Source organism: Gopherus evgoodei, chromosome 9 (genome assembly GCF_007399415.2).
Source record: "Gopherus evgoodei ecotype Sinaloan lineage chromosome 9, rGopEvg1_v1.p, whole genome shotgun sequence".
Lineage (NCBI taxonomy): Eukaryota > Metazoa > Chordata > Testudines > Testudinidae > Gopherus > Gopherus evgoodei.
Window position 1 is genome coordinate 108,096,982 of NC_044330.1, and position 27,480 is coordinate 108,124,461.

General features: G+C 58.3%; 1 protein-coding gene and 1 long non-coding RNA gene across 2 annotated transcripts in view; one reads left to right on the forward strand and one right to left on the reverse strand.

Annotated features, from left to right (window-relative positions):
- LOC115657524 overlaps positions 1-13,288 on the forward strand; it is a 42,285-nt gene extending 28,997 nt beyond the window's left edge. The window contains exons 3-4 of the long non-coding RNA XR_004001994.1: positions 11,501-11,641; positions 12,795-13,288. This is a non-coding gene — a long non-coding RNA (uncharacterized LOC115657524). The remainder of the gene's footprint in view (positions 1-11,500; positions 11,642-12,794) is intronic.
- IL2RG (interleukin 2 receptor subunit gamma) lies at positions 1,904-26,468 on the reverse strand. Its single transcript, XM_030575470.1, has 8 exons — positions 26,182-26,468; positions 12,726-12,831; positions 11,497-11,678; positions 9,174-9,316; positions 8,302-8,464; positions 4,123-4,228; positions 3,654-3,738; positions 1,904-2,465 (listed from the first exon to the last, which is right to left on the reverse strand). Exons 1-8 carry the CDS (start codon positions 26,294-26,296, stop codon positions 2,250-2,252), a joined length of 1,116 nt encoding a protein of 371 aa, XP_030431330.1. The 5' UTR covers positions 26,297-26,468; the 3' UTR covers positions 1,904-2,249.
- Positions 26,469-27,480: the final 1,012 nt, after the last annotated feature.

Genomic DNA, 27,480 nt, shown 5'->3' on the forward strand with positions numbered 1-27,480 from the left:
TGGGGGAGGGATACATGTGTGAGGATGGGGTGAGGGGTGCTGGGGTGGATGGGGCTAGGGATACATGTGTGAGGATGGGGTGAGGGGTGCTGGGGTGGATGGGGAGCGATACATGTGTGATGATGGGGCGATGGGTGCTGGAGTGGATGGGGAGGGATACATGTGTGAGGATGGGGCGATGGGTGCTGGGGTGGATGGGGGAGGGATACATGTGTGAGGATGGGGCGATGGGTGCTGAGGTGGATGGGGGAGGGATACATGTGTGAGGATGGGGCGATGGTGCTGGGGTGGATGGGGAGGGATACATGTGTGAGGATGGAGCAATGGTGCTGGGGTGCATGGGGGAGGGATACATGTGTGAGGATAGGGTGAGGGGTGCTGGGGTGGATGTGGGAGGGATACATGTGTGAGGATGGGGTGATAGATGCTGGGGTGGATAGGGGAGGGATACATGTGTGATGATGGGGCGATGGGTGCTGGGGTGGATGTGGGAGGGATACATGTGTGAGGATGGGGTGAAGGGTGCTGGGGTGCATGGGGGAGGGATACATGTGTGAGGATGGGGTGAGGGGTGCTGGAGTGGATGGGGGAGGGATACATGTGTGAGGATGGGGTGAAGGGTGCTGGGGTGCATGGGGGAGGGATACATGTGTGAGGATGGGGAGAGCGGTGCTGGGGTGGATGGGGAGGGATACATGTGTGAGGATGGGGTGAGGGGTGCTGGGTATGGATGGGGGAGGGATACATGTGTGAGGATGGGGCGATGGGTGCTGGGGTGGATGGGGGAGGGATACATATGTGAGGATGGGGTGAAGGGTGCTGGGGTGGATGTGGGAGGGATACATGTGTGAGGATGGGGCGATGGGTGCTGGGGTGGATGGGAAGGGATACATGTGTGAGGATGGGGCGATGGGTGCTGAGGGGGATGGGGGAGGCATACATGTGTGAGGATGGGGCGATGGGTGCTGGGGTGGATGAGGGAGGGATACGTGTGAGGATGGGGTGAGGGGTGCTGGGGTGGATGGGGAAGGGATACATGTGTGAGGATGGGGCGAGGGGTGCTGGGGTGGATGGGGGAGCGATACATGTGTGAGGATGGGGCGATGGGTGCTGGGGGGGTGGGGGAGGGATACGTGTGTGAGGATGGGGCGATGGGTGCTGGGGTGGATGGGGAGGGATACATCTGTGAGGATGGGGCCAGGGTGCTGGGGTGGATGGGGGAGGGATACGTGTGTGAGGATGGGGCGACGGGTGCTGGGGTTGATGGGGAGGGATACATGTGTGAGGATGGGGTGATAGATGCTGGGGTGGAAAGGGGAGGGATACATGTGTGATGATGGGGCGATGGGTGCTGGGGTGCATGGGGGAGGGATACATGTGTGAGGATGGGGCGAGGGGTGCTGGGGTGGATGGGGGAGCGATACATGTGTGAGGATGGGGCGATGGGTGCTGGGGGGGTGGGGGAGGCGTACATGTGTGAGGATGGGGCGATGGGTGCTGGGGTGGATGGGGGAGGGATACATGTGTGAGGATGGGGCCAGGGTGCTGGGGTGGATGGGGGAGGGATACGTGTGTGAGGATGGGGCGATGGGTGCTGGGGTGGATGGGGAGGGATACATCTGTGAGGATGGGGCCAGGGTGCTGGGGTGGATGGGGGAGGGATACGTGTGTGAGGATGGGGCGACGGGTGCTGGGGTTGATGGGGAGGGATACATGTGTGAGGATGGGGCAATGGGTACTGGGGTGCATGGGGGAGGGATACATATGTGAGGATGGGGTGAAGGGTGCTGGGGTGGATGGGGCTAGGGATATATGTGTGAGGATGGGGTGAGGGGTGCTGGGGTGGATGTGGGAGGGATACATGTGTGAGGATGGGGCGATGGGTGCTGGGGTGGATGGGAAGGGATACATGTGTGAGGATGGGGCGATGGGTGCTGGGATGGATGGGGAGGGATACATGTGTGAGGATGGGGCGATGGGTGCTGGTGTCGATGGGGGAGGGATACATGTGTGAGGATGGGGCGATGGGTGCTGGCGTCGATGGGGGAGGAATACATGTGTGAGGATGGGGCGAGGGGTCCTGGGGTGGATGGGGGTGCGTACGTGTGTGAGGATGGGGCGAAGGCTGGGCAGGAAGGGGGAGGGGTTCTGGGGAGGATGGGGGAGGCATTGGGGCAGGGGCACAGAGGGTGGGGTGCAGTGTGAGGAGAGGCGATAGAAGCAGACAGTCCTGACTCCTGCTGGTAACATCACACTCCCACGTAGCTTTTTTTGGAGAGGATCAGCCCAGGGCTGCTGCTGGAGGCTGGGGCTGAGGAGCGCCCCGGCGGGGCTCTCGGCTTGTCATGGCCCCCCCAGAGGGGCAAGCTTCCCTCCTTGGGGGGCAGCTCACTGACGTAGCAGAAGCTCTCGCTGTAGTTGGGTTTAAAGCTCTCCACGACATCCTTGGAGACTCCGGCCCATTCCTCCAAGAGAGCCAAAGGCAGGTTAAAGGCGGCCCCCTGTAGCAGACACTCCCCTGCTCCCTCTCCAGGGCTGCCCCACGGCCCAGCCAAGGGGACCCGCTACCCCTACTAGGGCAGAGGCAGCTGGCTGCTGGCGCCGAGGGTCACAGTGTGCCTGTCCAGCACCCAACGTGCTCCTGGAGGCACCAGCAGGGAGCTGGGAGCAGGCTGGCGGGTACAGCACCTTAGCGCTTGCCTAAACTGCAAAAAACCCTGCGATGGTGAGTCTGAGGCCAGGTGGACTGGCCTGGACATGCGGGGCTCCTGCTCGGGGGCTAACACAGCAGGGTAGCCGTTCCTGCTCGGCCTGGCGCCCGGGCTCCGAGCCCTGCACTGGGTTATGGAGCCCGAGCAGGAGCAGCTACATGGCTGATGTTAGCTCCAGAGTGGGAGAACCCACGAGCTGTCAGCTGCCCCCGCCTCTGAGCCTTGCAGTCATGGTTCTTCGTTTGCACTGTAGATGTACCCTGAGTCTCTGGGCCAAAATTCAGGCCTGAGGTTGGGGCAGCTCTGGCTGTGCATATGTCCAGGCTGACTCCCTTGGGCCAGCTGAATGGCCAGGACCCAGCACAGGAACTGTCCATGTGTCACATGCTCTCGGACCTGCTCTAGGTTAACACTGCAGGCAGCAGCATGGGGCAGACACAGGTGTGCGCCCCCGGAGGAGCTGAACCATCACGAGAGGGAAAGAGCCTGTCTGTCCCAACTCTCCAGGGAGCAGGTGCCCCTATTTGTGGATGCCTGGCTCAGCCCTATCTGTCTGTCCATCTCAAGGAGCAGGTGCCTGGCCCAGTCCAGCCCGTCAGTCCCTCCTCGCCCAGCCTGGCCCGTCGGCCCTTCCGTCCCCAGCCCAGCCTGGCCCATTCTGGCCTGTCAGCCCCAGCCCAGCCTGGCTATCCCTCCATCCCCAACCTCGCCCGGCCCCTCGGCCCCTCCACCCCCAGCCCAGCCCGGCCCCCTGGCCCCTCCATCCCCAGCCCAGTCCGGCCCCTCTGTCCCCGTCCCCGCCCCGTCGGCCCTTCCGTCCACAGCCCAGCCCAGCCCAGCTCCTCGGCCCCTCCGTCCCCAGCCCAGCCCGGCTCCTCGGCCCCTCCATCCCCAGCCCAGCCAGGCCCCTTGGCCCCTCCAGCCCTGGCCCAGCACTCTTACCGGGAAGTTGCCCTGGTGGATGTTGAAGAGCTCATCGAAGTTCTTGCTGGGGTTGGGGATTCTGGGCATGAAAATGACCCAGACTCTGCAGAATGGGAGAGGACTTGTTTAGCGAGGAAGGGCAGCTCCTGGAACCTGGCTGCAGACACCTACCGGGGCCCTCCTCAGCCAGGCACCAGTCGGTGTCCTCTGACCCAGCCCTTCTGCCCTGTTCCCCGGGTGGGTCCTCCTGCCCCAGCCCTGCTCTCACCCTGTGTCCTACCCGCAGAGCTGACCCGGCGCTGGGGCTCCCCCAGTCTGGGTCACCACTCTGCTCTGAGCCCCAGCACTGAGTCAGCTCTCCGGGTAGGACACAGGGTGGGAGCAGGGCTGGGCCAGGACCCACCCCGGGGACAAGACTTCTCTGCCTTACAGGGCCATACCTGTGCACAGCGGTTGGGGGCTTCTGAGGAAGCTGTGGAAGACTCACCTTTCCATTCGAATCAGCAAAATGACCAGGACCAGGATGAGCATCAAAGAGGCAGTGGGGAGAACCACATGAATCCAGAACCACGGTGCCTGCTTCTCTGCCACGCCTGCAGGGGGGATGCACAGTGGGTGATGTGGACACACCACTGGTGTGGTCTGACTGTAGAGGGGAGGGGCAGAGAGGCCATGGGGCTGTTCCTGGCTGGGAGCAAGCAGGAGCCCCACACAGCTGGGAAGGGGGCAGAAATGAGCACTTGTCTAAACGTCAGGCTGTGTCTGAATCTTACTGATCCTTTCTGTGTAATTTCTCCAGGAGACAGCTGTCCTATCCACCCCCTGCCACACCTCCCATCCAGGCCCCGATGGCCTCACGCCCTGATCACTGCAGCTTCCCTCCCTCTGGCTGCGACAAACACAGTCCTGCCTCGCTCAGGTCCATTCAAAATGCAGCTGCAGAGCATTTTCCTCCTCTCTTGCTGTGGCCATGTCACCCCGTTTTCTGCAGCTCACCTTGGGCTCCCCCTTCTCTAGTGCAGCAAATCCCTGCCTGTCTCCTTTCAAGCCTTTGCAGAGTCCCTCTCTGCCTGCTGTCGTCTAGGCTTGCCAGGCGTCTGGGTTTCGACCGGAACACCTGCTTGAAACGCGACCCTGGTGGCTCCGGTCGGCACTGCCAACCGTGCCATTAAAAGTCCAGTTGGCAGGACAGCAGGGGCCCAGGACTAAGGGAGGCGTCCTACCTGCCCTGGCTCTGTGTGGCTCCCGGAAGCAGCCGCTAGGTCCCTGCAGCCCCTAGGCTCAGGGAGGCTCCTCGCACTGCCCCCACCCCAAGTGGCTGCTCTACAGCTCCCCGTGGCTGGGAACCACAACCAATGGGAGCTGGGGCGTGAGGGCAGCGCAGAGCTTCCCTGGCTGCCCATGGACTTAGAGGCCACAGGCACCTGGCGACTGCTTCCTGGGAGCCACAGTAAGAGTCACCGGGACTCTGCACCCCGAACCCTCTCCTGCACCCCGCAACACCCCAACCTCCTGCCCCAGCCCCCTTCACCCCAGCCCCCTCATCCCTGGGCTCATTCCAGAGCCCTCACCCCCCACCCCAACCTCCTGCCCCAGCCCCCTTCACCCCAACCCCTCATCCTCGGCCTCACTCCAGAGCCCTAACCCCCCACCCCAACCTCCTGCCCCAGCCCCCTTCACCCCAACCCCTCATCCCCAGCCTCACTCCAGAGCCCTCACCCCCCCACCCCAACCTCCTGCCCCAGCCGCCTTCACCCCAACCCCTCATCCCCAGCCTCACTCCAGAGCCCTAACCCCCCAACCCAACTCCTCATCCCCAGCCTCACTCCAGAGCCCTCACCCCCCAATCCCAACCCCAACCCCAACTCCTCATCCCCGGGCTCACTCCAAAACCCTCACCCCACAACTCCAACCTCCTGCCCCAGCCCCCTTCACCCCAACCCCTCATCCCCAGCCTCACTCCAGAGTCCTCACCCCCCCTGCACCCAAACCTCCTGCCCCAGCCCCCTTCACCCCAACCCCTCATCCCCAGCCTCACTCCAGAGCCCTCACCCCCCAACTCTAACCTCCTGCCCCAGCCCCCTTCATCCCAACCCCACATCCCTGGCTTCACTCCAGATCCCTCACCCCCCCTGCACCCCAACCTCCTGCCCCAGCCCCCTTCACCCAACCCCCTCATCCCCAGCCTCACTCTAGAGCCCTCACCCCCCAACCCCAACCTCCTGCCCCAGACCCCTTCATCCCAATCCCTCATCCCCAGCCTCACTCCAGAGCCCTCACCCCCCACCCCAACCTCCTGCCCCAGCCCCCTTCATCCCAACCCCTCATCCCCGGCCTCACTCCAGATCCCTCACCCCCCAACCCAACCTCCTGCCCCAGCCCCCTTCATCCCAACCCCTCATCCCCAGGCTCATTCCAGAGCCCTCACCCCCCCAACCCCAACCTCCTGACCCAGCCTCCTTCATCCCAACCTCCTCATCCCTGGCTTCACTCCAGAGCCCTCACCGCCCCTGCACCCCATCCTCCTGCCCCAGCCCCCTTCACCCCAACCCCCTAATCCCTGGCCTCACCGCAGAGCCCACACCGCCAGCTGGAGCCCTCACCCCCCACACCCCAACCTTCTGCCTCAGCCCCCTTCACCCCAACCCCCTCATCCCCGGCCTCATCCCAGAGCCCACACCCCAACCTCATGCCCCAGCCGCCTTCACTCCACTCCCCTCATCCTTGGCCTCACCCCAGAGCCCTCACCGCAGCTGGAGCCCTCACCCCTCCCACACCCCAATCTCCTGCCCCAGCCCAGAACCTCCTCCTGCACCCTAATCCCCTAATTTCTGATCCCATCCAGAGCCCTCCCCCCTACAGGGGAGGCAGGTTTGTATAAATTTTGGTGGTGCCCAGAACGGGTCCAAGTCCCACCCCCCACCTGCTAAGGCTCTGGGAGGGAGTTTGGGTTGGGGGGAGGCGGGCTCTTGAATTTGGGTGCAGGCTCTGGGCTGGGACGGGGTTGGGGTGTAGGAGGGGGTGTGGGGGTAGCCTGTGGGAGGGAGTTTGGGTGTTCGATGCGAGCTCTGGGCTGGGACGGGGTTGGGGTGTAGGAGGGGTGTGGGGGGGCAGGCTCTGGTAGGGAGTTTGGGTGTGGGTTGCGGGCTCTGGGCTGGGGCAGTGGGGTGAGGTGCAGGAGAGGGTGAGGGGGGCAGCGCTTTCCTTGGGCGGCTCCCGATAGCGACCCACACATCCCTCTGGCAGTGGCTCCTAGGCGGAGAGGCCTGGGGTGGTTTCCACACCTGCAGCTGCCATTGGCTGCAGTTCTTGGCCAATGGGAGCTATGGAGTCAGCGCTCGGGGCAGGGGCAGCGCGCGGAGACACGTTTCCGTCCCGCCCGGGGCCACAGGGACACGCCAGCTGCTTCCCGGGGCCGTGCGGAACAAGGGTGGGCAGGAATCCGTCTTAGCCCCACTGTGTGCCGGTTGTGGTGGCGGTGGCTGGGAGCCCCTGGGACCTTTTAAATCGCCTGGGGGTGGCAGGCAGGGGCAGGACGGGTGGGGCCTCGGAGAGGGGGTGGGGAAGGGGTGTTAGGTTTTTCATGCGATTAGAAAGTTGGCAACCCTACTGTCGTCTCATTCGCTCTCACGCTGCCAATGCTGATGCCACCGACCTGTGAGGCCAGCCTCCATTGTCCACGTGTCACATTTACAACGAAGCCCTTTGGCGTGTCCCCAGGTGGCCCCTCTCACTTGGCAGGGCCTCCCCAGAAACACCTGCAAAGCTCCAGTGTTAGCACCTGCCCCCCTTACAGCTCCCTTTCCCTGGATGCCTACAGAAACCTCTGCAAGGTTGGCTGGTGGTGTGCCAAGGCCAGCGCCTGCCGTGCTGCCCAAGGCTGTCTTGGTGCTTGGCTCTGCTTGAAACGCTGCTGCTGCCCCAGTGCCTATGCTGACGGGAGGGGTTCTCCTCTCGGCACTAGGAGGGTGTCCCTAGGGCAGTGGTTCTCAGACTTTTGTACTGGTGACCCCTTTTGCACAGCAGGCCTCTGAGTGCGACCCCCCCTTACAAATTAAAAACACTTCTAAATATATTTAACACCATTATAATGCTGGAGGCAAAGCGGGGTTTGAGATGGAGGCTCACAGCTCGCAACCCCCCATGTAATAACCTTGTGACCCCCTGAGGGGTCCCGACCCCTAATTTGAGAACCAGAGCCCTAGGGGGTGCAGGGATTAGGACAAATCAGCCTCCTGCTCACCTCCCCACTAGTCTCCTTACTGTCCGTCCGGCGCCGCCCCCCCCATTTGCCCACCCGCTGGCATCCTCACCCTCTGCCCCCTCAGCCCTCTCCCACCTCCCCACCTGCCTCCTCACCTGAATATCGAGACAAATGGCGTCCCGATCGTACCCTGGTTGGGACACAGGACAAAGGATAAATATCAGGACAGTCCCGATTTTACTGAAGCGCAGGGCCCCCCAAAGTGCAGGGCTCGGGGCTGTAACCCCGATTCACCCTACCCAATGGACAGCTCTGGGCCCCCAGCGTTGGTGCTTATGCACTGTGCAACTACAAATAATAATAATAATTAACATCTCTCTTGCTGGGCCCAGGACGCCCCTTATCAACAACCCAGGGCTGGGGACCAGCTGGGAAACCCTGGCCGCGAGGGGCATCACCTACCCTGGTCTGTTGCATTGTTGCCCCAGAAGACTGGGACGCTCCACTCGCTCCAGAGCTGCGTGGTGCCGCAGTACTGATTGATCTTGCTTTTCACATAGAAGGTGTAATACTTCTCGTAGTCCACGCTAGGGAAGGAGAAGATCTTGCCACTGGCCAAGTGCTCCTGGAGCAGAGACAGAAGTTCCCATGCATGTGAGACAAGGTGGGTGGCTCGGCGCACAAGGAGATGCTCTGGGTGCCTGCTGTGAAACATGGCCTGGCTTCCTCAAGGCTGGGCTCGCCATGCATGAGTGGAGAACGGAGCTCAGCCTTGCTACAGTCTCCCTCCCTTTTCCCTACTCACAAACTACAGGCTCAGCCCGTCCCCTGCTTGGCATGGGCTCACGCCTCTTCCCCGCTACGCCTGGCTTCAGCCAGCTATAGGCACAGCAAGGGCACAAGGAACCTCGTTCTGCCTGTGAGTCCCAGTGCCCCAGGGCCTTGCAGGCTGCTCCCCAGGGTATGTGTGGCATAGGGGCTCTCAGCTGGCCCTTGGGCAGCGCTGTGCTTCCGGGTGCCTGAGGGGTTCCCAGAGAGAATGTGTTTGTGGTAGGGGCAGAGGAGAATGGGTTGGGGCCTGCAGCCTGAGATGGGTCACGTGAAGGGTGATGAAAGCCAGAAGGATCCTGAGGTGCAGCGAAGCAGCAGCATTGACTTAGCCCCAGGCTGGAGTGGCCCTTAGCTCATGAGGGGTTGGAAGGGCAGGGGACCAGTGAATGTCAGCCCTGGAGTAAAGGTGGCAGCGGATGACAGGCTGTGGCCCTTGGGGCCCCCCTCTGAGCTACCCCTGCCTTGGGTGGCCACAGGAGGGCCAGGCTGCTGGTTGCCGTTACCGTCCATCTGGTGTCCTTGTTGCTTTTGTATCTGACAGCATATTCCAAGCAGCGGGGCTTGTTGTACATGGAGTCCCAGGTCAGCTGCAGCTGGTTATTGCTTATGTTCTGGATGGTCAGGTTCACTGGTGGAGCAGGTTTCACTACAACAGACAGACAGTACTCTGGCTTGGGGCGCGGAGCTGGGTGAGGTGCTGCTGCAGAGCCGGCCAGTCCTGCTCCAGAGCCCCAGAGCCCGTGAAGGAGATGGAGGGGATAACTAGGATGCCCCATGCCCTGGACAGGGAGCCACTTCACTTGTACAGGTGCAGGGCCATCCCTAGCCATTTGGGTGCCCTATGCAGCCCCCCCCCCACAGGGGCTGTGTGGGGCCCAGGCCTCCCCCCGTCCCTCCCAGGGTCTGGGAGGCAGGAGCTGTGAGGGGCCACTTGTGGGGCCCCACAGTCCCAGAGTGGCCCGGGGGATTAGTGGGGGACCAGGAGCAGCCCACTCCACTTCCCTCACCCCGGCCCCAGCTGTGTCGCTTGGGCGAGGGGGCTTGGGGGAAGGGAAGGGAAGGAATCTCCCCTCCTCCCCCTCACCAGCAGCGGCAGGAAGTGGAGCAGCCTGGCCCCAGCCCACTGCACACCGCCAGCTCCCAGCCGCAGCGCTCCACGTCCCACCGCCGGTGAATACGGGGGGCGCCCTTTCCCCAACCTGAGTGACATGGCTGGGCTGGGGCAAGGGAAACGGAGCAGGCTGGGGCCGCATCGCTCCGCTTCCCGCTGCCGGTGAGAGCCAGGGGCGATCCTTTCCCCACACTCATTGGCAGCGGGAAGTGGAGCCATGGCGAGGCTGCAGCTCTGAGCCCCTGCGTGGGTCCCTCCACCTGCCCTGAGCTGGGGGCCCAGCAGGCGGACAGGGGCTGCTTTTGGCCCACCCTGGGGGTGGGGCCTCAGGGGAACGGGCTGGGGGCCCCCAGGTCCCCCACTTTTGGGAGAGCTCTGGTGCCCTTGGTTCACCCCACACCAGCCCTGCAGGGCCACGGTGGCTCAGAAGGGGCTAATTAACACAGGAGGCTGCACGTGGGGCAAGGCAGCCTGAAGCTGGGCGGCCGAGTACTGTCGGTGGATCCCATCTGGTGGGGGGCAGAGGCAGGGCTGGTATAAAGCTCTGACGTGAGAGCCCAAGAGGCTGCAGCTGCTCTCTGGGCCTAGTGAGGAGAGGAGCAGAAGCCTGGGAACCTGCCCTGAGGGACAGGGTTACCGCGAGGGCTGGTGGAGAAGGAAGCCTGTGGAGGGCAGCGTGGGACGAGGCTCAGGGAAATGGCAGCATGGGTAGAGATGATGCAGACTTTGGCTACTCATTGTAGGGTCTCCTACCTAGGGAAGTGGCACAATCTTGAAGTGGGAAGACTGCCTGGACTGGCCCAGTGCGTCTTCGTTACCCTGGAAGGGGTGAACTGTAGTGAGCTGGCCGGAGGGCCGGAGGGCCAAGCACTACCGTTCCAGACAGCAAGAGGGGCTGTGGTGTGAGCGACAAAGGAAGGGGACATCAGATGGGGCAGAGCTAATCTCCAAGTGCAGCCACAAGGGGGCGCCCCAGCAGAGAGCAGAAGCCCCACTGCAGGCCCTTACTGGTTCTTTTCCAGAGAACATTTGGAAGTGCCAGGTGGTGCGATTCAGAGGGGCTCAACCTGAAAACCGCTGTCTCTAACTAGGCAATTTCCCAAATTTCCAGCTGACGTTGACCCTTTCAGGGCACCAGCGCATTTCAGTGAGCGGCGCTGACACTCATCAGCAATGACTCACTTTCCGTACCCTAATCTTTGTAAAGTCCTCAGGCCTCAGAACAGGGAGGGGGCTGGCCAGTTCCTGTGTATCTCACCCCACCTGGGTCCCTGGCACCCTGGGTGAGAGGGGGCGTGTGAAACCTCAGGGCGTTGGCATCTTTGTGGGGAAGTTGGGCAAGGGAGTGGAACCTGAGTTTATAACGTGAACCCTTCTCCTTTGCTGAGAAAGAGCTGCTGCTCCGTAAGAGTCACACATGACTTGAACCAGGGGAGGCCATTGGGAAGCAAGAATTTTTGGAATAACGCAAAGCTGTTATTTCTCTCCTCCTCTTCATCCCACTGGCCCCCAAGGCACGTGTGACCAACAGTGACAGATTCCCTTCACCCCTTCCTGATGTGCAGCAGCCTCTGGGCTGGGACTATAGAGTGGGGGAGGGAGTGGGAGTGCAGCCAGTCCTGGATGTAGCTTCTGCACCAGCATGGACCATGGATGTCAGCTCGCTGGTGCAACCTGAGCTGGGCAGGTGAAGCATGAGCTGTGCTCTTCCATACCTAGGTCCTGCAGCTTCATGGCTTTGGTGGGGATGACGAGGCTCCTGCCCTCATGGCTGGCATTGATGTGGATGTAGAAGGTGCGGAACTGGATGATCTCGCTATGGTTGAACCAGCAGCCCGTGTTGATGCCCTCCTCCTGGAGGTAGTGCTTGCATTCCACTGGCATGTGGTTTTCAATCCTAAGGCACAGAGCTGGTTATGGGGAGAGCTCAGAAATCAAGGACAGCAGAAAACTGCAAAGCTCTTGGTCCTTATGGATGCTGCCCTCAGCTCTGCTCTTTGAATGATCTCTGCTGTGCACTCCAGCTCCTGGCCCTTGTGCTGGGTTCAGTGCACCTCCTCTCTCAGGACTTCTGGGGCATGCTTGGGGAAAGCTCTGAATGCCCCTTCTGCTGTGGGCTTGGTTCTGAGGCTGAGGAGCAGGTTTGGCACCGTTAGACAAGTGCTGGTGTGATTTGGAGTCACCCAATGGGGCATTCGCTTGCTCTGTTTAAACTGCAGGCTGGGCTGAGGTGCAGACCCCAGCCTTTCCAGGTACTTGGGGCTCCAAGGGTGATGTGACAGGCTGCTCCTCACTGAAGACAAAGTGCCCGTGAGAGAAGCCTGTTCCCCATTGGGTGCCACCAGCAGCACGGCCCGCGTGTCTGGCAGGGAGGGCTCGGTCCTGGGATGGCACAAAATCAGCAGACTCTCCAGGGTTCCCAAAGCTGCCAGACTGGCCCCTTGGGGATTCTGCTGTGGGAGTGCCCTGACCAGAGCCTCAGAGTCTGGCTCTTTTTGGGACCCTTCCTGTAAAGCACCCAAGACTTGCCTTGCTGGGATCAGGGACTCTGCAAGAAGTGCCAAGAGCAGGACAGCTCTGCTCTCCCCTCCCTTCAGTGCGCAGGCCTCACTCCGAGCGTGCCCGCTTGCCTACAGGTCCCATCTCAGCCACTTCCTCTTGCGTTCCAGCACCACAGGGCTGCCAGGCAGAGCCACTCCCCACACCTCCAGCCTCATTGGTGGCAGGAGAGGGAAACTTTCTCACTGCTTCCAGCTCTGCACTAAGCCTGGGCTCACAGAATGCCCCATGATGCATAACAAGGTATTTGAGCACCCCGGGGACCCATCACACTTCCTGGAGGATGGCTACTGGCCTGGCACTGCTCTGCTAGGGTCATGCTAACAGGGAATACAACCCACAGGACGAAGTAAGAGTAGCCCAGCCCCAAAGAAGAGTTGCCTACCTTGGGGGAAAGTACCAGTAATAGAGTGAATAATTGGCTGTCGGCATCTCTTTGCTGCCCCACATACAGGTCAGGTATTGATCGTTGAAGACGATGCACTCCACGCCTGCAAAGGGAAGCAGATTTTGTGGCTGAGTGACCTGCTCAATTCAGCTGCAGAATCAGGATTAACCCCAGAAGCCCTGACACCCATCCCTGCTCTGCCCACTAGCCCACACTTTAAAGGAAGTGTATTGCAAAGCCAGCGCTGTGGCAGAGGGGAGCATGCGAATGGCCGACCCACCAGGGAGGAGGATTCCTGAGGCGGGGTGGGGGTTCAGACTGCAGCATGTACAGACATTCTGTGGGCTAGGCATGTGGGGAGCACGTGGTACAGAGGAGGCTCAGGTCCCTGCCTTTCTAACCCACAGAAGAGGATTTATGTAAATTTTTCAGCTAAGTTGGTTCACTGCTTTGGGGTTATGTGTGCATCCAGAATGCCCTCTCTCCATATGCTGTGCTTGCAGGGCTGGCACTTCCATTTAGGCGGCCTAGGCAATTGCCTAGGGTGCCAGGATTATTGGTGGGCGGCATTTTGCCGGGGGGGGGGCGGCAGGCGGCTCCAGTTGACCTGCCGCAGTGGTGCCTGCGGAGGGTCCGCTGGTCCACAGCTCTGGTGGAGCTGCCGCAGTGGTGCCTGCGGGCGGACGGTCGGCTGCTCGTGCGGCTCCGGTGGACTTCCCACAGGCACCACTGCGGCAGCTCCACTGGAGCCGAGGGACCAGCGCGCAGGGCGGTGACATTGCTGTGTGCCTAGGGCGCTAAAACCCCTAGTGCCGGTCCTGTGTGCTTGGATAACGCCACTGACTGAAGATGGAAATCCCAAACTCGGCTGAGTTTGTAGGTGTTGGTGCGTTTGGAGGAATCAGGTCAATGGAAGAAGATTGTGTAAGGAGTTTCAAGATGATGAGCAGTTATCGTGAGCCAGTTCACACCTGCACTTAGCATTTTGCTATCTGGGATCAGTCTGAGATGCTGGAACAGTGAAGAAGATTGGGGACCCCTTCTCAGTTTGGGCTTTCTTGGTTTGCCATATGAGGAGCCCAAATCAGAGCTGCAAAGCTTTCTGTTCTGTTCACGTTCTTACCCTGCCCTTCTCCTCTGCCTTCCGGTGCATGAAGTGATTTAACTGACATCTGCCACATGGGGCATGTTCTTTTTCCCTTTCACTCTTAGCAGGAAATTGCATAGGAATTTGAAGAAAAATAAAAAAATAAAAAGCATTAGTTGACACATGCACAGTGCCCTGGGTCTGGACTAACAAAGGCAGGCTGGAGAAGTGTGCCAGGCACTCGGAACAGAACGTGTTGAGGTCAGGGCTGGTTTTTAGTTCCTGGGGGAGTTCATGCCATAGGCAGGGACTTTATCCTGGTGGTGAACGGTTCTCCTGCATCAGAAGAGCAGAGCTGTCAACCAGTCCACGCCCCAGAACTTTTGGCTCCTGGAACTTTAGGTATCCTGCACCCAGGCCCTTGAGCACAGTGAAGATCTGGATCAAGATCTTGAACTCAACTCTGTGTTCTATGGGAAGCAACACAGGGAGAGGAGGACAGGTGTGACGTGCTCCTGATAGCCTGTGTTGCTGAGACATACTGCAGCATTTGGCACTGGTTGGAGTTTTCAGGGGGCTGAGGACTTTGTGCCCAAGTGTCTGAGTGATGGGGGAGTTTGAGATGACCTGGTGTTTGAGAGCTGGAGATGGCAGAGGGTGTGGCATGTACTGACACCCCTGGATTTGAGATGACCGGGGTTGTGGTTCTGCTTTCAGACAATTGGACAGTGTAGCGGGCAGTCACCCCACTCCAGCCCTGAGGGGGTTAAAGGCCAGCCATGGGAGAGGGCTGGGAGAGCCAATAGGAAAAGGCTGGGAGGCAGCCAATCAGGGCCATGCTGGGCCCTATAAAAGAGCTGCCGGGGTCTGACAGTAAGACAGTCTCACTCCATTGCTGGAATGAGAAGGGTGTGGCTGCCTGGGAGCTGAGCAGGGCAGGGCAGGGCAGGGCAGGGCAGGGCAGGGCAGGGCAGGGCAGGGCTGGGGAAGGGAAAGGGAAAGGGAAAGGAAAGGAAAGGAAAGGAAAGGAAAGGAAAGAGGAGCTGGGGAGCTCCAGCCTGGCAGCTTCCCCAGGCTGAGGCTTTGATAAGGGCCTAAGGAGGCACTGGGGCTACAGGGTGGCAGCCCAGGGATCGGCAGAGGCAGTCGGTCCAACCCCCTTGCCAGTGATGAATGGTTTACAGACTGCAGTCTGCCCCAGTGAGGGGGGGGGTGTAAATGATGACTGGCAGTAGCCACTGAGGCAAGGTGGGCCTAGAGGGTTGGGGGTTCCCTGGGAGGGGACACTCAGAGTGTGGGGACTGCTGTGGGGCACAATCCCCAGGGTAAGGGGCACTGGGGTCTGGGAGGGACACAGGCCTGTGGCAGATGAGACATCAGCCAGCAGGAGGCGCTCTGAGGCTGGAAAGAGCTAATTCCCTGATGACCAGCAGGAGGTGCTGTGCCGGTGAGTCAGATTACAAAAGTGGGTCAATAGCCCTGAGATCCCAACTTCACCTACCTTGGGAAACTTGGCGCAAGTTTGAGCCAAAGCTCTGGAGCACATCTTGAGTGTAGGAGAAAAGGAAATGAGAAATGATTTCGTTGTAACAAGAGATTCTCAGAAATGGCTTCTCTTGTGGCTGGGGCACTGGCTGTTGGACACGTAAGAGCACAGCCAGGTCTGAACTAGTTCCAGCCTCCCCAGACCAGGAGAACAATAGTGTCACAAGAAGAAATATGTCTAGTTTCATTTTACCCAGTGCACACAGGCCCTGGGGGGAAGGGCAAGTGCGTCTGAGATTAGACAATTAGAGACTCCTAAAAACAGGACATGGCACAGCAGAAACGCACCAGATTGTACGCAGCAACCTCCCCTTTGCCTGCACCATGCATGGCTTGTTCGCTTTGGAATGAAAGCTCTGGTCCACCGGCTGCTCTCCTCCTCAGCACCCTGGCCTGGTCCTGTGTCTGCCTGCCCTCAGTAAGGCAGGGTTAGCTTGCTGCTCTGGGGAGTCACTGGCCCAGGGTGCACATATGTGGAGGGCCTGCTGCTTCTCTTGCTCTCCCAGAGCAATCATGCCCAAGTTGGTGGGTTGTGTACTGGCTGCTAGCAGCAGCACAGCAACTCCCTGGCCAAGGATGGAGAAGGGTGATTCTGAATCCTGATGGAACACGCCAGGTTTTACTGAGCTCTCTGCAATATGTCCAGGAGAGAGGAAAGGCTGTTGAGTCTCCTCAGCCCAGCAGCTTGGCTTGCCTCAGGCAGGAATAGACTAAGGCAGAGGCATTATAAGCCCAAATCATGGGCCCAACTCCTGGTGTCATTTGTTGAGACCAGAATCTGTTTTCATTTAAAAAAAATTGTTGTTTGCCCCCCTGGATGTCAAGAAAAACTTGAACATGTAACCTGAGTATAACTGACTCATGCCTGAGTCTGCAAAGAGCCTGAACTGATAGCCCCAAGGGGGGTGAATTCCAAAACCTGCTGCCATTCCGAGGCTTGGGCAGGGGCTACTGGGCTCCTTGTGGCATGTGCCTAAGGCTCTGCCTTGCCTTGCCATGCCATGGCTCCTGAGCCCATGGATGGTCAGGGATCCGGGAGAGAGGCTGTGCTGGAGAATTTCCCAAGGCATTATGCGGTTTCACTGTGACATGGCCTCCCTTTTAGGAGCTGCCCCACAGCTGGGGCTTTGCCGCTGCTGGGTGCTGGTTAGTACCTGTGCAGCGAGAGCTCATTAGTAGATGGAAGTGTCTGTGGGACCAGTAACATCCCCCCCCACCCCCTGCCCAGGACCCGCTGCCCAGGACCCGCTGCACAGCACTGCACAGCTCTGCACAGCCTGGTGACTTCCATCCATGTGACCAAGGCGCAGAATGCTGCTGTTTACTAACATGTCTTGTGGCTTGAAAGCCCCATGCTGGACCCCTCCCACTGTCATAGGGCCACATGGATGCTGGGTCTCCTCAGCAGAGGGTGCTGTGCCCAGCCTGGGAAGAGCCAGTTCTCCTGTGACAGCTAAATACAGCTGTTAAATCCCTCACCCTGCTACTGCTTCTCCTCCCCGCTTTGCCCCTCACTGAAACTTTCCATTGGTTCCTCCTCCTTTGCAAACCCAATGGCTGAGGCAGCGCCATCTCCCCAGGCCGAGTGCCCAGCAGCCTGCATGGCCCTTTCCTGCCAGGCTCTGGCTGAACCCTGGGTCTGTGTATGACAGTTGGCCATTGGGGAGCTGGGGCCTGGAAAGTCCCTGCTGAGCCTGCAGGCAGGGCTGTGGTGAGCAGCACTTTGTAAATAGCCGCAGGACGCAGGCTCAGGAGAGCCCTGCCCTGGCTCTGGGTGGCTGTGGTCAGTCAGCAAAGAGAAACCAGGACAGCAAAGTAGGCCATGCCTCTGAGCTGGGGCTTCTGGGCCTAACCCTGTCAGAGCCCCCCAGCCCCCTGGGGCTGGGCCTAGAGGGGGCATGATGGCTGCATTTCAGTCTCTGCGGGCACAATTCTGGGTGTGCCTCAGGGCTGGGCTCTGTGGGGCTACTGCTCAATGCTTCGGAGGCTCCTCCTGGGGTACAGGACACAGCACCTCCCTTACGGCAGGGGGTCTCAACCAGTGTACGCAGAGCTCTGCCGGGGGGACAGCAACGCAGCTAGATCACTGCCTACTTTTACAACGGGCTACATACAAAGAATAGCAAAGTCAATACAAACTAACATTTGACACAATGACTTATTTGTACTGCCCTGTAGACTATACACTGAAATGTAAGTACAAGCTTTACATCCCAACTGATGTATTTTATAACTATATGGTAAAAGTGAGAAAGCAGCAATCTTTCAATAATACTGTGCTGTGACACTTGGTAATTTGTCTGATTTTATAAGCTAGTAGTTTGTAAGTGAGGTGTAACTTGGGGTACGCAAGACAGATCCGACTCCTGAAAGGGGCAGAGCAGTCTGGGAAGGTTGAGAGCCACTCCCTTAAGAGCAGGAGGGGTAGCTGTCCTGCATGCCATGTCCCCTTAGGTCAAGGCCATAGAATCGTAGAATATCAGGGTTGGAAGGGACCTCAGGAGGTCATCTACTTCCCCCGCCCCCGCGCTCTCCCATAGCCCTGGGAGAGAGAGCCACGCCCTACATGGGTGAAGCAGGGGGCTAGGTGTAGCCATTTCTTGCATTATTTTGCACACCAGTAGCTGCTAGGATGAGAGGAGCCATAGACTGATGCAGCACACTGGTCATTGCTCTGGAGTAGCCCTGGTTAAAAAGGGCTGTGCTAATTAGTGCATTGGGATGGCCTGAGAGCCCCAAAGCTCATTAACCAAGAGGTAGGAAGAAGTGCCATGGGGGACTGAGAGAAGTAGGCTTTTCAGAGCTAGAACCAGGTGAGATCTCCTCCATCTTTGGTGGCATGAGCTAATGATTGTACAATATTGTAAATACAGAGCAGCAGGACTTTGTGCAGGTGGGGAGGAGAACACAGTGAAATAAACTGTGAGGTGCTTGGCTAGAAGAAGATCTCTGAGCAGTGACAAGAGACAGGAGTGGGACACTCCCCCCCATCCCTCTTGAAGGCTTGGCTGGGATCTGTAGCCAGTTTGGCAGTCTGGACCATGGAGGAACCCTGCAGTGGCAGGTGAAACAGCAAAGGGAGCTATAGAAGGCTCTGCCAAGTCTCCAGCAATCCCACCCCCTGGACTGGCAGCCCTTGCTTGCCTGGCTAGCGAGCAGCAAAAGAGCCTGCAGGACTTTCTGAGAGACCCAGCCAAGGCACAGCAGCTGCTTCCACAGCTGGTGCTGAGTCCTGCAGTGGGAGATGGCCACCAGACATACAGCCTAGGATGGGCCCTGCGGATGATCCAGTAAATTTCTGGGCACCTTGGAGAGGACAGCTATGGGTGGCTCTGAATGAGGAGCAGGCCAGGAATTATGAAGTGGTTCAGGTCACCATCTTGAATCAGGTGGGTCTGTCCACTGAACAGTACCACCAAAAGTTCTGATCCACAAGGTGGAGGGGGGTTTGCTGCCCCAAGCCTTGGCCCAAAAGTTGATAGACTTGGCCCAAAAGTTGATAGACTGAAGCCAAGACACCCAAACAGTGAGGAAGATAATGGACAGACTGAACAATTCCTCTACGGCTTCCCCAAGAACATATGAGTGTGGGTCAGCTGGCATCAACCAGATTCTGTGGCTCCAAACATGAAACTGAGGAGGAACTTGTGAAGGCAGATCTCCTCAGGAGCAGACTGACCTGACAGGGTGGGTGTTTGGGAGGAAGACCAGAGAACCTCCAGCTGGAAAGGAGATAGAAAAGGAGAACTCAGAGGAGCTCTAGCTGGGGCTTGTCCATTACATGTTACCAGTGCGGTGGCTGGGACTCATAAAAAGAGATTGTCAGTACATGGAATGCAGTTTTCCCAAGTCTTGTATTTGGGCCAGGACTGGAGGGAAGAAAAAGGGATAGAAACTGTTCTCCATTTCACGAATGGAGAACACAGCCTCAGCTTGTCCTCTGGTTTGGTGGGAGCTGCTGAAACCCGACTGGATGATTCCAGGAGTAAGTGTAAACCCAACATGTGCCAATGGAGATAAGAAAAGTTGCCTCTAGCAGTGGTTCCAATATAACCTCCCCCAGACCTTCAGAGGTAACAGGTGGGGGTAATGGAAGGGCTGCCCTGTCGTGTTGGGTACTGACTGGAGCCCCTTCTCCATCAGCAAACAAGCTGGTGTAGGGGTCCTCAGAGTGGGGAAGAGGAATCCCAAGAAGGGAAAAATTAAACCTGAAGAGAGAGAGAAGAATAAATCAGAGGAGGATGGAAAGGAACCCACTAGGCAACAGAACCTAACTCACAATGAAAGAGAAGAAAGACAACCCAAGCCCTTAAGAGCAGGGGGAGGGATAGCTCAGTGGTTTGAGCATGGGCTTGCTAAACCCAGGGTTGTGAGTTCAATTCTTGAGGGGGCCACTTAGGGATCTAGGGCAAAAATCAGTACTTGGTCCTGCTAGTGAAGGCAGGGGGCTGGACTTGATGACCTTTCAAGGTCCCTTCCAGCTCTAGGAGATAGGATATCTCCATTAATTTTATTTATTTAAAAGGGACCATGGGGACCCCCCACAAAGTTTGCAGGGAGATGAAGACCAGGGGTGGGTTGGAGGTTAGGGAGGAACTGAGAGCATGAACAAGCAGAGGAATGAGGAAACAGCCCTCGATCAACCAGCAAACACAAAGGTGGAGAAAGAGAGAGCAGACCCCAGGCTGCCCACGGTGCAAAGACTTGTGGGCTGAAACCGAGCTGGGGGTGTGAGTGAGCCTCCCAGGGGGGCCCCAGATGATTACCCAGGGACAGAGGGAAACATCTGAGGTTAGGTCTGTGACAGCTAAAACTAAAATCGCTCTGGCTGTGGTGGTGCGGGCAGTGGCTCAGGCCAGCCAGCTGCCTGACTCCAGGTCCCAGCTCATGCTGCCGTGCACACACTGCTGGTTTTCACATGCTAGCTCATGCAGAGCTAGTGTGGTCAGGCTGCTTGGGCTGGGGCTCGTTCCCAGCTGTGGGGCCGACACACCCTTAGGAGCCAGCCTGAGAAGAGCAGAGCTGCTGCATGGATTGATGGGCCCAGACTTTGCGCACTGGCCCAAAGCAGCAGCATGGCTTAGGCCTCTCCCAATCTACACCTGTCCCTGTTGCCTAGCCCCACCAGGGGCAGTGCCTGCTGGGACCGGTCATCTCCCTTCGGCTTGGGCTGTAGTGAAGTGGAGATGTTTGCAATGATTGTGTAAATGTGGCATTGCTTTCAACTCTCAACCAAGCGCCAGCTGGTGCCTCTGGCACAGGTGGGCAAAGCTGAGTGTCCACCATGTAGGCAGCGTGGGGAGAGACAAGCAGCTGGCTAGGGCGACCCCCTCCCCCAAAATGCTAAGGCTGGCTCAGGGGACAGAACCCAGCTGTCAGCGCAAGACACGTGCAGGCTGCTGCTGGTGGTACTGAGGTTAGAGTAGCAGCTGGCTGATCAGGATCCTGTACAGCTAGTGAAAGATCTGCCCCCGCCCCCCTTGGGCTGACCTGATGTGCTGGGTGCTGCACAAACACCGTTAGCTTCGGTTACTGCCTCAAGGCCTTACAGCGTAACAGTCTGTGTGATGGGAGTGTCCCTCTCAATGAGGGGGGGTGAGGGTGACCCAAACCATGTGCTCACATGTTAAGTGCTGCTGGCCCTGAGCTAAGGGGCCAGCCAGGGTAACTGAATTTAGCTGACAGTTTCCCACTTCAGGCACTGCCAGCAGGGAAGGAGGAGGGGGAAAGTGGTATCTATTACAATGGGACAAATTTATCTGCACAGGAAATGAACCCCCAATTCTGCAGAGCTGTCCAAACTGCCCTTCAGTAGCACATCCCTGCTCCACCAGGAAGGCAATAAAGTGGGGCACTAGGCACCAGAGATGATCTTGGCTGGATGAGGAGGGAGGTGAGCTCCGTGTCAGAGACCCCAGAAGGTGGTAGGAGGTGCTGCGGGCGTGGCTGAGTGATGGGTCCAGCTCCGAGGAGAAGCCGAAGCTGGGTGCTGGCAGAAAGATGCAGCTGGCTTCCATGCTCTGTCGTGCTCAGCAGCGAGAGGCCTTGGGGAGGGAAGATGAGCTTGTGCTTGGCCTTGCTGTGCCTGAGCTGAGGAACAAGTGAGAAAGGCACCAAACCCACGGGAGCTGCTGGGCTCACTCAAGGAGTTCCAGGGTCTCCAGCAGAGAAGAGAGCTGGGACCTGTCTTGCATTGCTCTGGGGAATGCAGAGCTCACTTAGGCACTACATGAATAATTACCCCAAACCTAGGAGAAAAGAAGGTTCGGGGAAGCGCTCCGACATCAAGAATGTCAGAATGAAGGTTCTCAATGCACCCGAGTGGTTCCAAGAGCGAAGCACAGGGCCTGAGATGGGCCTGCTAAAACATACGCAGTTGGCGGCCTGCTTAAAAGACAGCCAGCACAGAGCCTGCTGCAAGAGGGGCTGTTCTGCATAAGCCTGAGGCTTCCCTAAGGGAAGGAAGAATGGGCAGGCTGGAGAAAACAGGTAACAGAGCTCATTACTGACTCCGGGTGGGCTCTCTATTGTCTGTGCAGCAATAAAGAGATTCCTGGAAGCAGCAGGAACAGAGACTCCCACCGACTTGACAGGGCTTTGAACTGGGCCCTCTGCAGCCAGTGGGTTCTGGTTGTTTCCACTCCACCCAGAGATAGGTACGCAAAAGGTTGAGAGGAGGGATAGTTCAGTGGTTTGAGCATTGGCCTACTAAACCCAGATTGCAAGATCAATCCTTGAGGGGACCATTTTGGGATTAGTTCTGCTTTGAGCAGGGGGTTGGATTAGATGAGCTCCTGAGGTCCCTTCCAACCCTAATAATCAATGATTCTATGACTTAGCAGACTGGCCCCTCCACAGCAGCTGCAAGTGGTGCTCTGCCTGAAGGGGCAGCAGCTAAATTACAAACCTTTTATTTCCTTAAGCCTGACAAGGACCCAGTGTGGCTTGTCCTAAGCCCAGGCATGAGCCAGCCACTCCCCGTTGGGCTAAGATGACAGCAGTTGTACCATCGGCCTGAAAGCATTGCTTCTGCTATTGCCTGATCAGCATCACAACTGCCCCAGAAATTGGTGCAAGGCAAAGGAGCAGGATTCTGCCAGGCCTGGAGGGAACAGACATTCAGACAGATGACAGGCTAGGTATGGAGACATCAGGCAGAACGGAAGGGCGGGTAAAATGCTGAAGGCAACTGAGGCTGCAGGAGTAAAATTAGATAAAGAAAAGTGCTGACAACCCTGCAGAGAGTTGCAGGAGGAGGTGGCTTGTTGGGGAGCAGGAGGACTTAATTGACAGGATGCGCATGGATACATCCGGGTGAAGGATTCTGGCTGATTGCAGACCAAGAACCAGCTGCTCTAAGGAGAAGAGACTGGCTGCTGGCCATCTCAGGCAGTAGTTTGTGCTCTTCCCCCTAACCCCAGTCCCTGTCCATTGAAGTGAAAAACCTGGTAGCTGTATTGACAACCGGAGGTGAGGGGCAGAGCCCAGTGGCTGAGGAGGAGCCACCTGCCTCCAAAGCTGGAGGATCACAGCCACAGCACCTGAGGAGGATGCGCAGGGTGCCAGAGGTCAGGGACTCCCTTCTGAGGGGGGTGGAGGCATCCATCTGCCAACCCATGATGTCCTGGGAGATGCAGGAAAGGCTGAGACTAGATGACCACTAGTGGTTCCTTCCAGCCCAATATTTTTATGATTAAGAGAAGGGATGAAGACAGAGCCAGAAGTCAAAGTGCCTGAAATGCCACCACCTAAACGTGTTTTGCAGCCGCTGCAGTTCCACAGTTCAGTTAAAGGCTTGGAGCACATTTATATAGCATGTGCACTCAAAGGTCCTGTTTTGTCACAAACAGCATAACACGGATTAATGTCTGAGGGAGTTGAGGAGATCCTCTGAACTGCAAGGGAAAGGATCTGAGTCTGTGTCCCGGGGGTGGGGGACTACAGGGTGATCTCTCACCTTCATGTAGCCAGTGGCCTGTGCTCCCACTGGCATGCTGGAGCCTCTGCATTCACTTATTGATCAATAAAACTTGCAGAATTTTAAAATTTTTGGTGCAGAATGCCCTCAGGAGTAACAGATGCTGGCAGCTGTGGTTCTGCTGGGATGCGCCTCTTATGCCGAGATGATGGGAAACCTGCAGCGGGTTTTCCAGACATTGAGAGCTAGTGCACCCATGTAGAGAACGTTTGAACAATGGGGCGCTTGAGAGATTAGTGGTATCTGCAAGGTCTCTATCACTCGTTCATGAACAGCAACACTGGTCGAGATAGCTCCTGTGTGTGGGAGGCAAGCCTAGAGCACTGGCTGCTTGTTCAACAAGGACCCCAGTTTATTCCTGAGGCTCTCCGAATGAGAGTAACACACAAGGGCCTGCCAGCCTCCCCACTGACATCAGAACAGACTAAAACAGAGACTAGAGATGATACACATCTAAAAACTATACCCACAGTGCAGATACTTATCAGGGCCTCATATCCTGCTGCTAAACTTCATGCAGTGAGAGAGGGACTCTTCATGGCTGAGAGTTTGAGCACTTCTGGTAATTGCATTGGAGGCCCATGCGCCTGGCAGGACTTGCAGGAAAACATTGTGTTCTTTATTCTAATAAAGTTCCTTATTCAGCATTAGAAGAAACTGACTTATTCTCAGAATCTTTGCTGCTGGCCTGTGGATCACAGCTGACCCTTCCACTTCCCTCTCCAAAGAGAATGGATTTGAGCAGTACGCGCCTCCTGCCCCACTCCTGGGACCTGAGGCCAGTGCTCTGAGGGTTCCAGTTGGAGGCTGATGAGATTAGAGCCTCTTTCCCCATAGAGATGAGGGCGGGAGCTTGGAAGCTTTGCAACTTCGTACTTCCAGTGCGGGATCTGGCCTCAAGTCTCCCCATGGCCTCAGTGGGAGGAGCAGAGAGCTCAGGAGCTCCCCCCTGGAATTCCCCAATTCCTGCAGCCATGCACAGTGCTGCTGATAGGCTGCTCTGAGAAGGGAAAAGAGATGAGATGCCATGTTCTGCCCTGCAGCCAGATGTCACCACCCTGAGCGACAGGCGCTACGTACTGACAAGCAGCCAGGCATCACCCCCCAGAGTCACCCCGACAGGCATCATGTACTGCCCTATGGCCAGCCATCACCCCCCAGCCGTCACCCTGACAGATGCCATATACTGCCCTGCAGCGTGCCGTCACCACCCCCAGCCGCCACCCTGACAGACACCATGTACTGCCCTATGGCCAGCCATCACACCCCAAGCCATCACCCTAACAGATGCCATGTACTGCCCTGCAGTGTGCTATCACCGCCCCCAGCCGTCACCCTGACAGGCATCATGTACTGCCCTGTGGCCAGCCATCACACCCCAAGCCATCACCCTAACAGATGCCAGGTACTGCCCTGCAGTGTGCTATCACCGCCCCCAGCCGTCATTCTAACGGGCACTATGTACTGCCCAGTGGCCAGCCGTCACCCTAACAGAAGCTACATACTGCCCTGTTGCCAGCCATCACCCACCTAAGCCATCATCCTGACAGATGCCAGGTACTGCCCTGAGGCCAGACATAACCCCCCAGACACCACCCCGACAGGCATCATGTACTGCCCTGCAGCCAGATGTCACCCCTCAGACGTCACTCTGTCAGGCAGTAAGCACAACCCTGTGGCCAGACATCACCTCCCAGCTGTCACCCTGACAGATGCCACGTACTGTTCTGCAGCCAGACGTCACACCCCAGCTGTCACCTGGACAGATGCTATGTCCTGCCCTGCAGCGAGCTGTCACTGCCCCCAGCCGTCACCCTAACAGAAGCTACATACTGCCCTGTGGCCAGCCGTCACCCACCTGAGCCATCATGCTGACAGATGCCATTACTGCCCTGCAGCGAGCTGTCACTGCCCCCAGCCGTCACCCTGACGGTCGCTATGTACTGCCTTGTGGCCAGCCATCACCCTAACAGATGCTACATACTGCCCTGTGGCCAGCCGTCACCCACCTGAGCCATCATGCTGACAGATGTCATTACTGCCCTGAGGCCAGACATAACCCCCCAGCCATCACCCTGATGGATGCCATGTACCGCCCCTGCAGCCAGACAACACCCCCACAGAGCCATCCCCCCGATGGATACATCATGCCCCTGCAGACAGACACCCTGGTCCCTGACCGACACCATGTACTGCCCTGTGGACAGATGTCATCCCTTGAGCAATGTCTTCACTCATCATTGCTATTTTACTTGTGCCGATATATTTTTCAGCACATCTAGCACAATGAAGTGCCCAAGTGACACAGTGGTGGCCTCTAGCAACAGAGGAGTTACAGCTCATGATGCAGCAATGCAAGCCTCTTTCCCCCACCCCTGGCAATAAGGGGGAGAAGTGAATTCAGCCTCCATGGACCATTCAGGCCTTACCCTTGAAACAGTGAAGGGGCCAGTTTGTGCCGATGGTGGTGACTTGTGATGCTGACAAGACACCACGAGTTAGCGACCTGAGTTTTACCAAATGCTTCACAAAGGCCCCGAAACTGCCATCAGGTGATGATGAGTCAACACCTGCCTAAGCTTGGATGGCTCTGAACCCACAGGCAAAGGCTTTACCGACAACGCACAATCTCCAGAGCCAGCATGGCCTCCCCCTTGCTAGATATTCACTCCCCCACCCCCCCATAAAGCCTCGTGCTGCTGAACTCCTGCCTTGCCTCTGGTGGCCTGTCAGTGAGGCGGGCTCCCCAAGCTCCAAACATGGCCTGTAGAACAAAGGCAGGAAGCAGATTCAGGAACGTGGTTGGCAGCTGGGACACAGAGCAGAGTGAGCGTGAGCATTACCTTGTTGCCTCTGGGCAGCCATGGCTTGCTGGCTGGGACCAGAGAGCAGGAGGATTAGAGTCAGGAACATCCCAGCTTCCTTCCTGGCAGAGGAGGGTGAGAGAGGGGAATCCATGGCCCTATACCGCCACGCGTTCTCTGGGCACCTGGGCCAGGCGGCAGAGCTGGCTGTGTCACTGAGCACTCACTGCTGAAGGAGGATAGCACAGCTCACTCAGCTTCCGCATGCATTGCTGCTTCCTGTGCAAAACCTCATCCCCGAGTCTTGCTGACAGGTCTTGGCAGCCCTAGGGGATAGTCACAGTGTGTGCTTCACTCTACAGCCAAGGGATACTCCCTGTGAGCTGCAGCCCAGCCTGCGGAGACTATCTATGCAGAGCTTGCCAGGCCCATTATGGCAGGGGAGTTCATGTCGGAGGGCAGTGTAGGCAGCTGAGGTGCAGCCTGATCTGGCAGCCGGACTGGAAAGGCACCAGCAGCAACGTGGCCTCATGGCAAGGGGCGCTGGCATCACGACCTGGCCTGGTTGTGTTGTGACAATGGGCTGGGCCTGCCCCAGAGCTGGAGCACGGGCCGCCCCAGGGTGGGACCACAGACTGGAGCATGGACTGCCCCAGGGTGGGACCACAGGCTGCCCCAGGACAGGACCACGGACTGGAGAACAGGCCGCCCCAGGACAGGACCATGGGCTGCCCCAGTGCTGGAGCATGGGCCGCCCCAGGGCAGGACCACAGTCCGCCCCAGGATAGGACCACGGGCTGCCCCAGAACAGGACCATGGACTGCCCCAGAGCTGGAGCACGGGCCGCCCCAGAGCAGGACCACAGTCCGCCCCAGGATAGGACCACGGGCTGCCCCAGAACAGGACCATGGACTGCCCCAGAGCTGGAGCACGGGCCGCCCCAGGGCAGGACCACATGACCGCCCTAGGGTGGGATCATGGGCTGGAGCACGGACTGCTCCAGAGCGGGACCATGGACTGCCCCAGGACAGGACCACAGGCTGGAGCATGGACTGCCCCAGAGCGGGACCACGGGCTGCCCCTAGGGTTGCCAACTTTCCATTTGCAGAAAACCAAACACCCCTGTCCCACTCACTTCCCTGAGGCCCCACCCCTGCTTACTTCATCCCTCTCCCTCCATTGCTCACTCTCCCCCACCTTTGCTCATTTTCACCAGGCTGGGGCAGGGTGTGGGGTGTGAGAGGGTGCAATGGCTCTGGCTGGGGGTGCAGGCTCTGGAGTGGGACCAGACACAAGGGGTTTGAGGTGCAGGAGGGGGACACCCCAGGGCCCCCAGTC

Coding starts and splice junctions, on each gene's coding strand:
- IL2RG (XM_030575470.1), bottom strand. CDS start 26,296: ATGGATTCCCCTCTCTCACCCTCCTCTGCCAGGAAGGAAGCTGGGATG. Junction 9,317..11,496: donor CATGAAGCTGCAGGACCTAG/GTATGGAAGAGC, acceptor TGTCTGTTGTAG/TGAAACCTGCTCCACCAGTG. Junction 4,229..8,301: donor CAACAATGCAACAGACCAGG/GTAGGTGATGCC, acceptor TCCCCCCTGCAG/GCGTGGCAGAGAAGCAGGCA.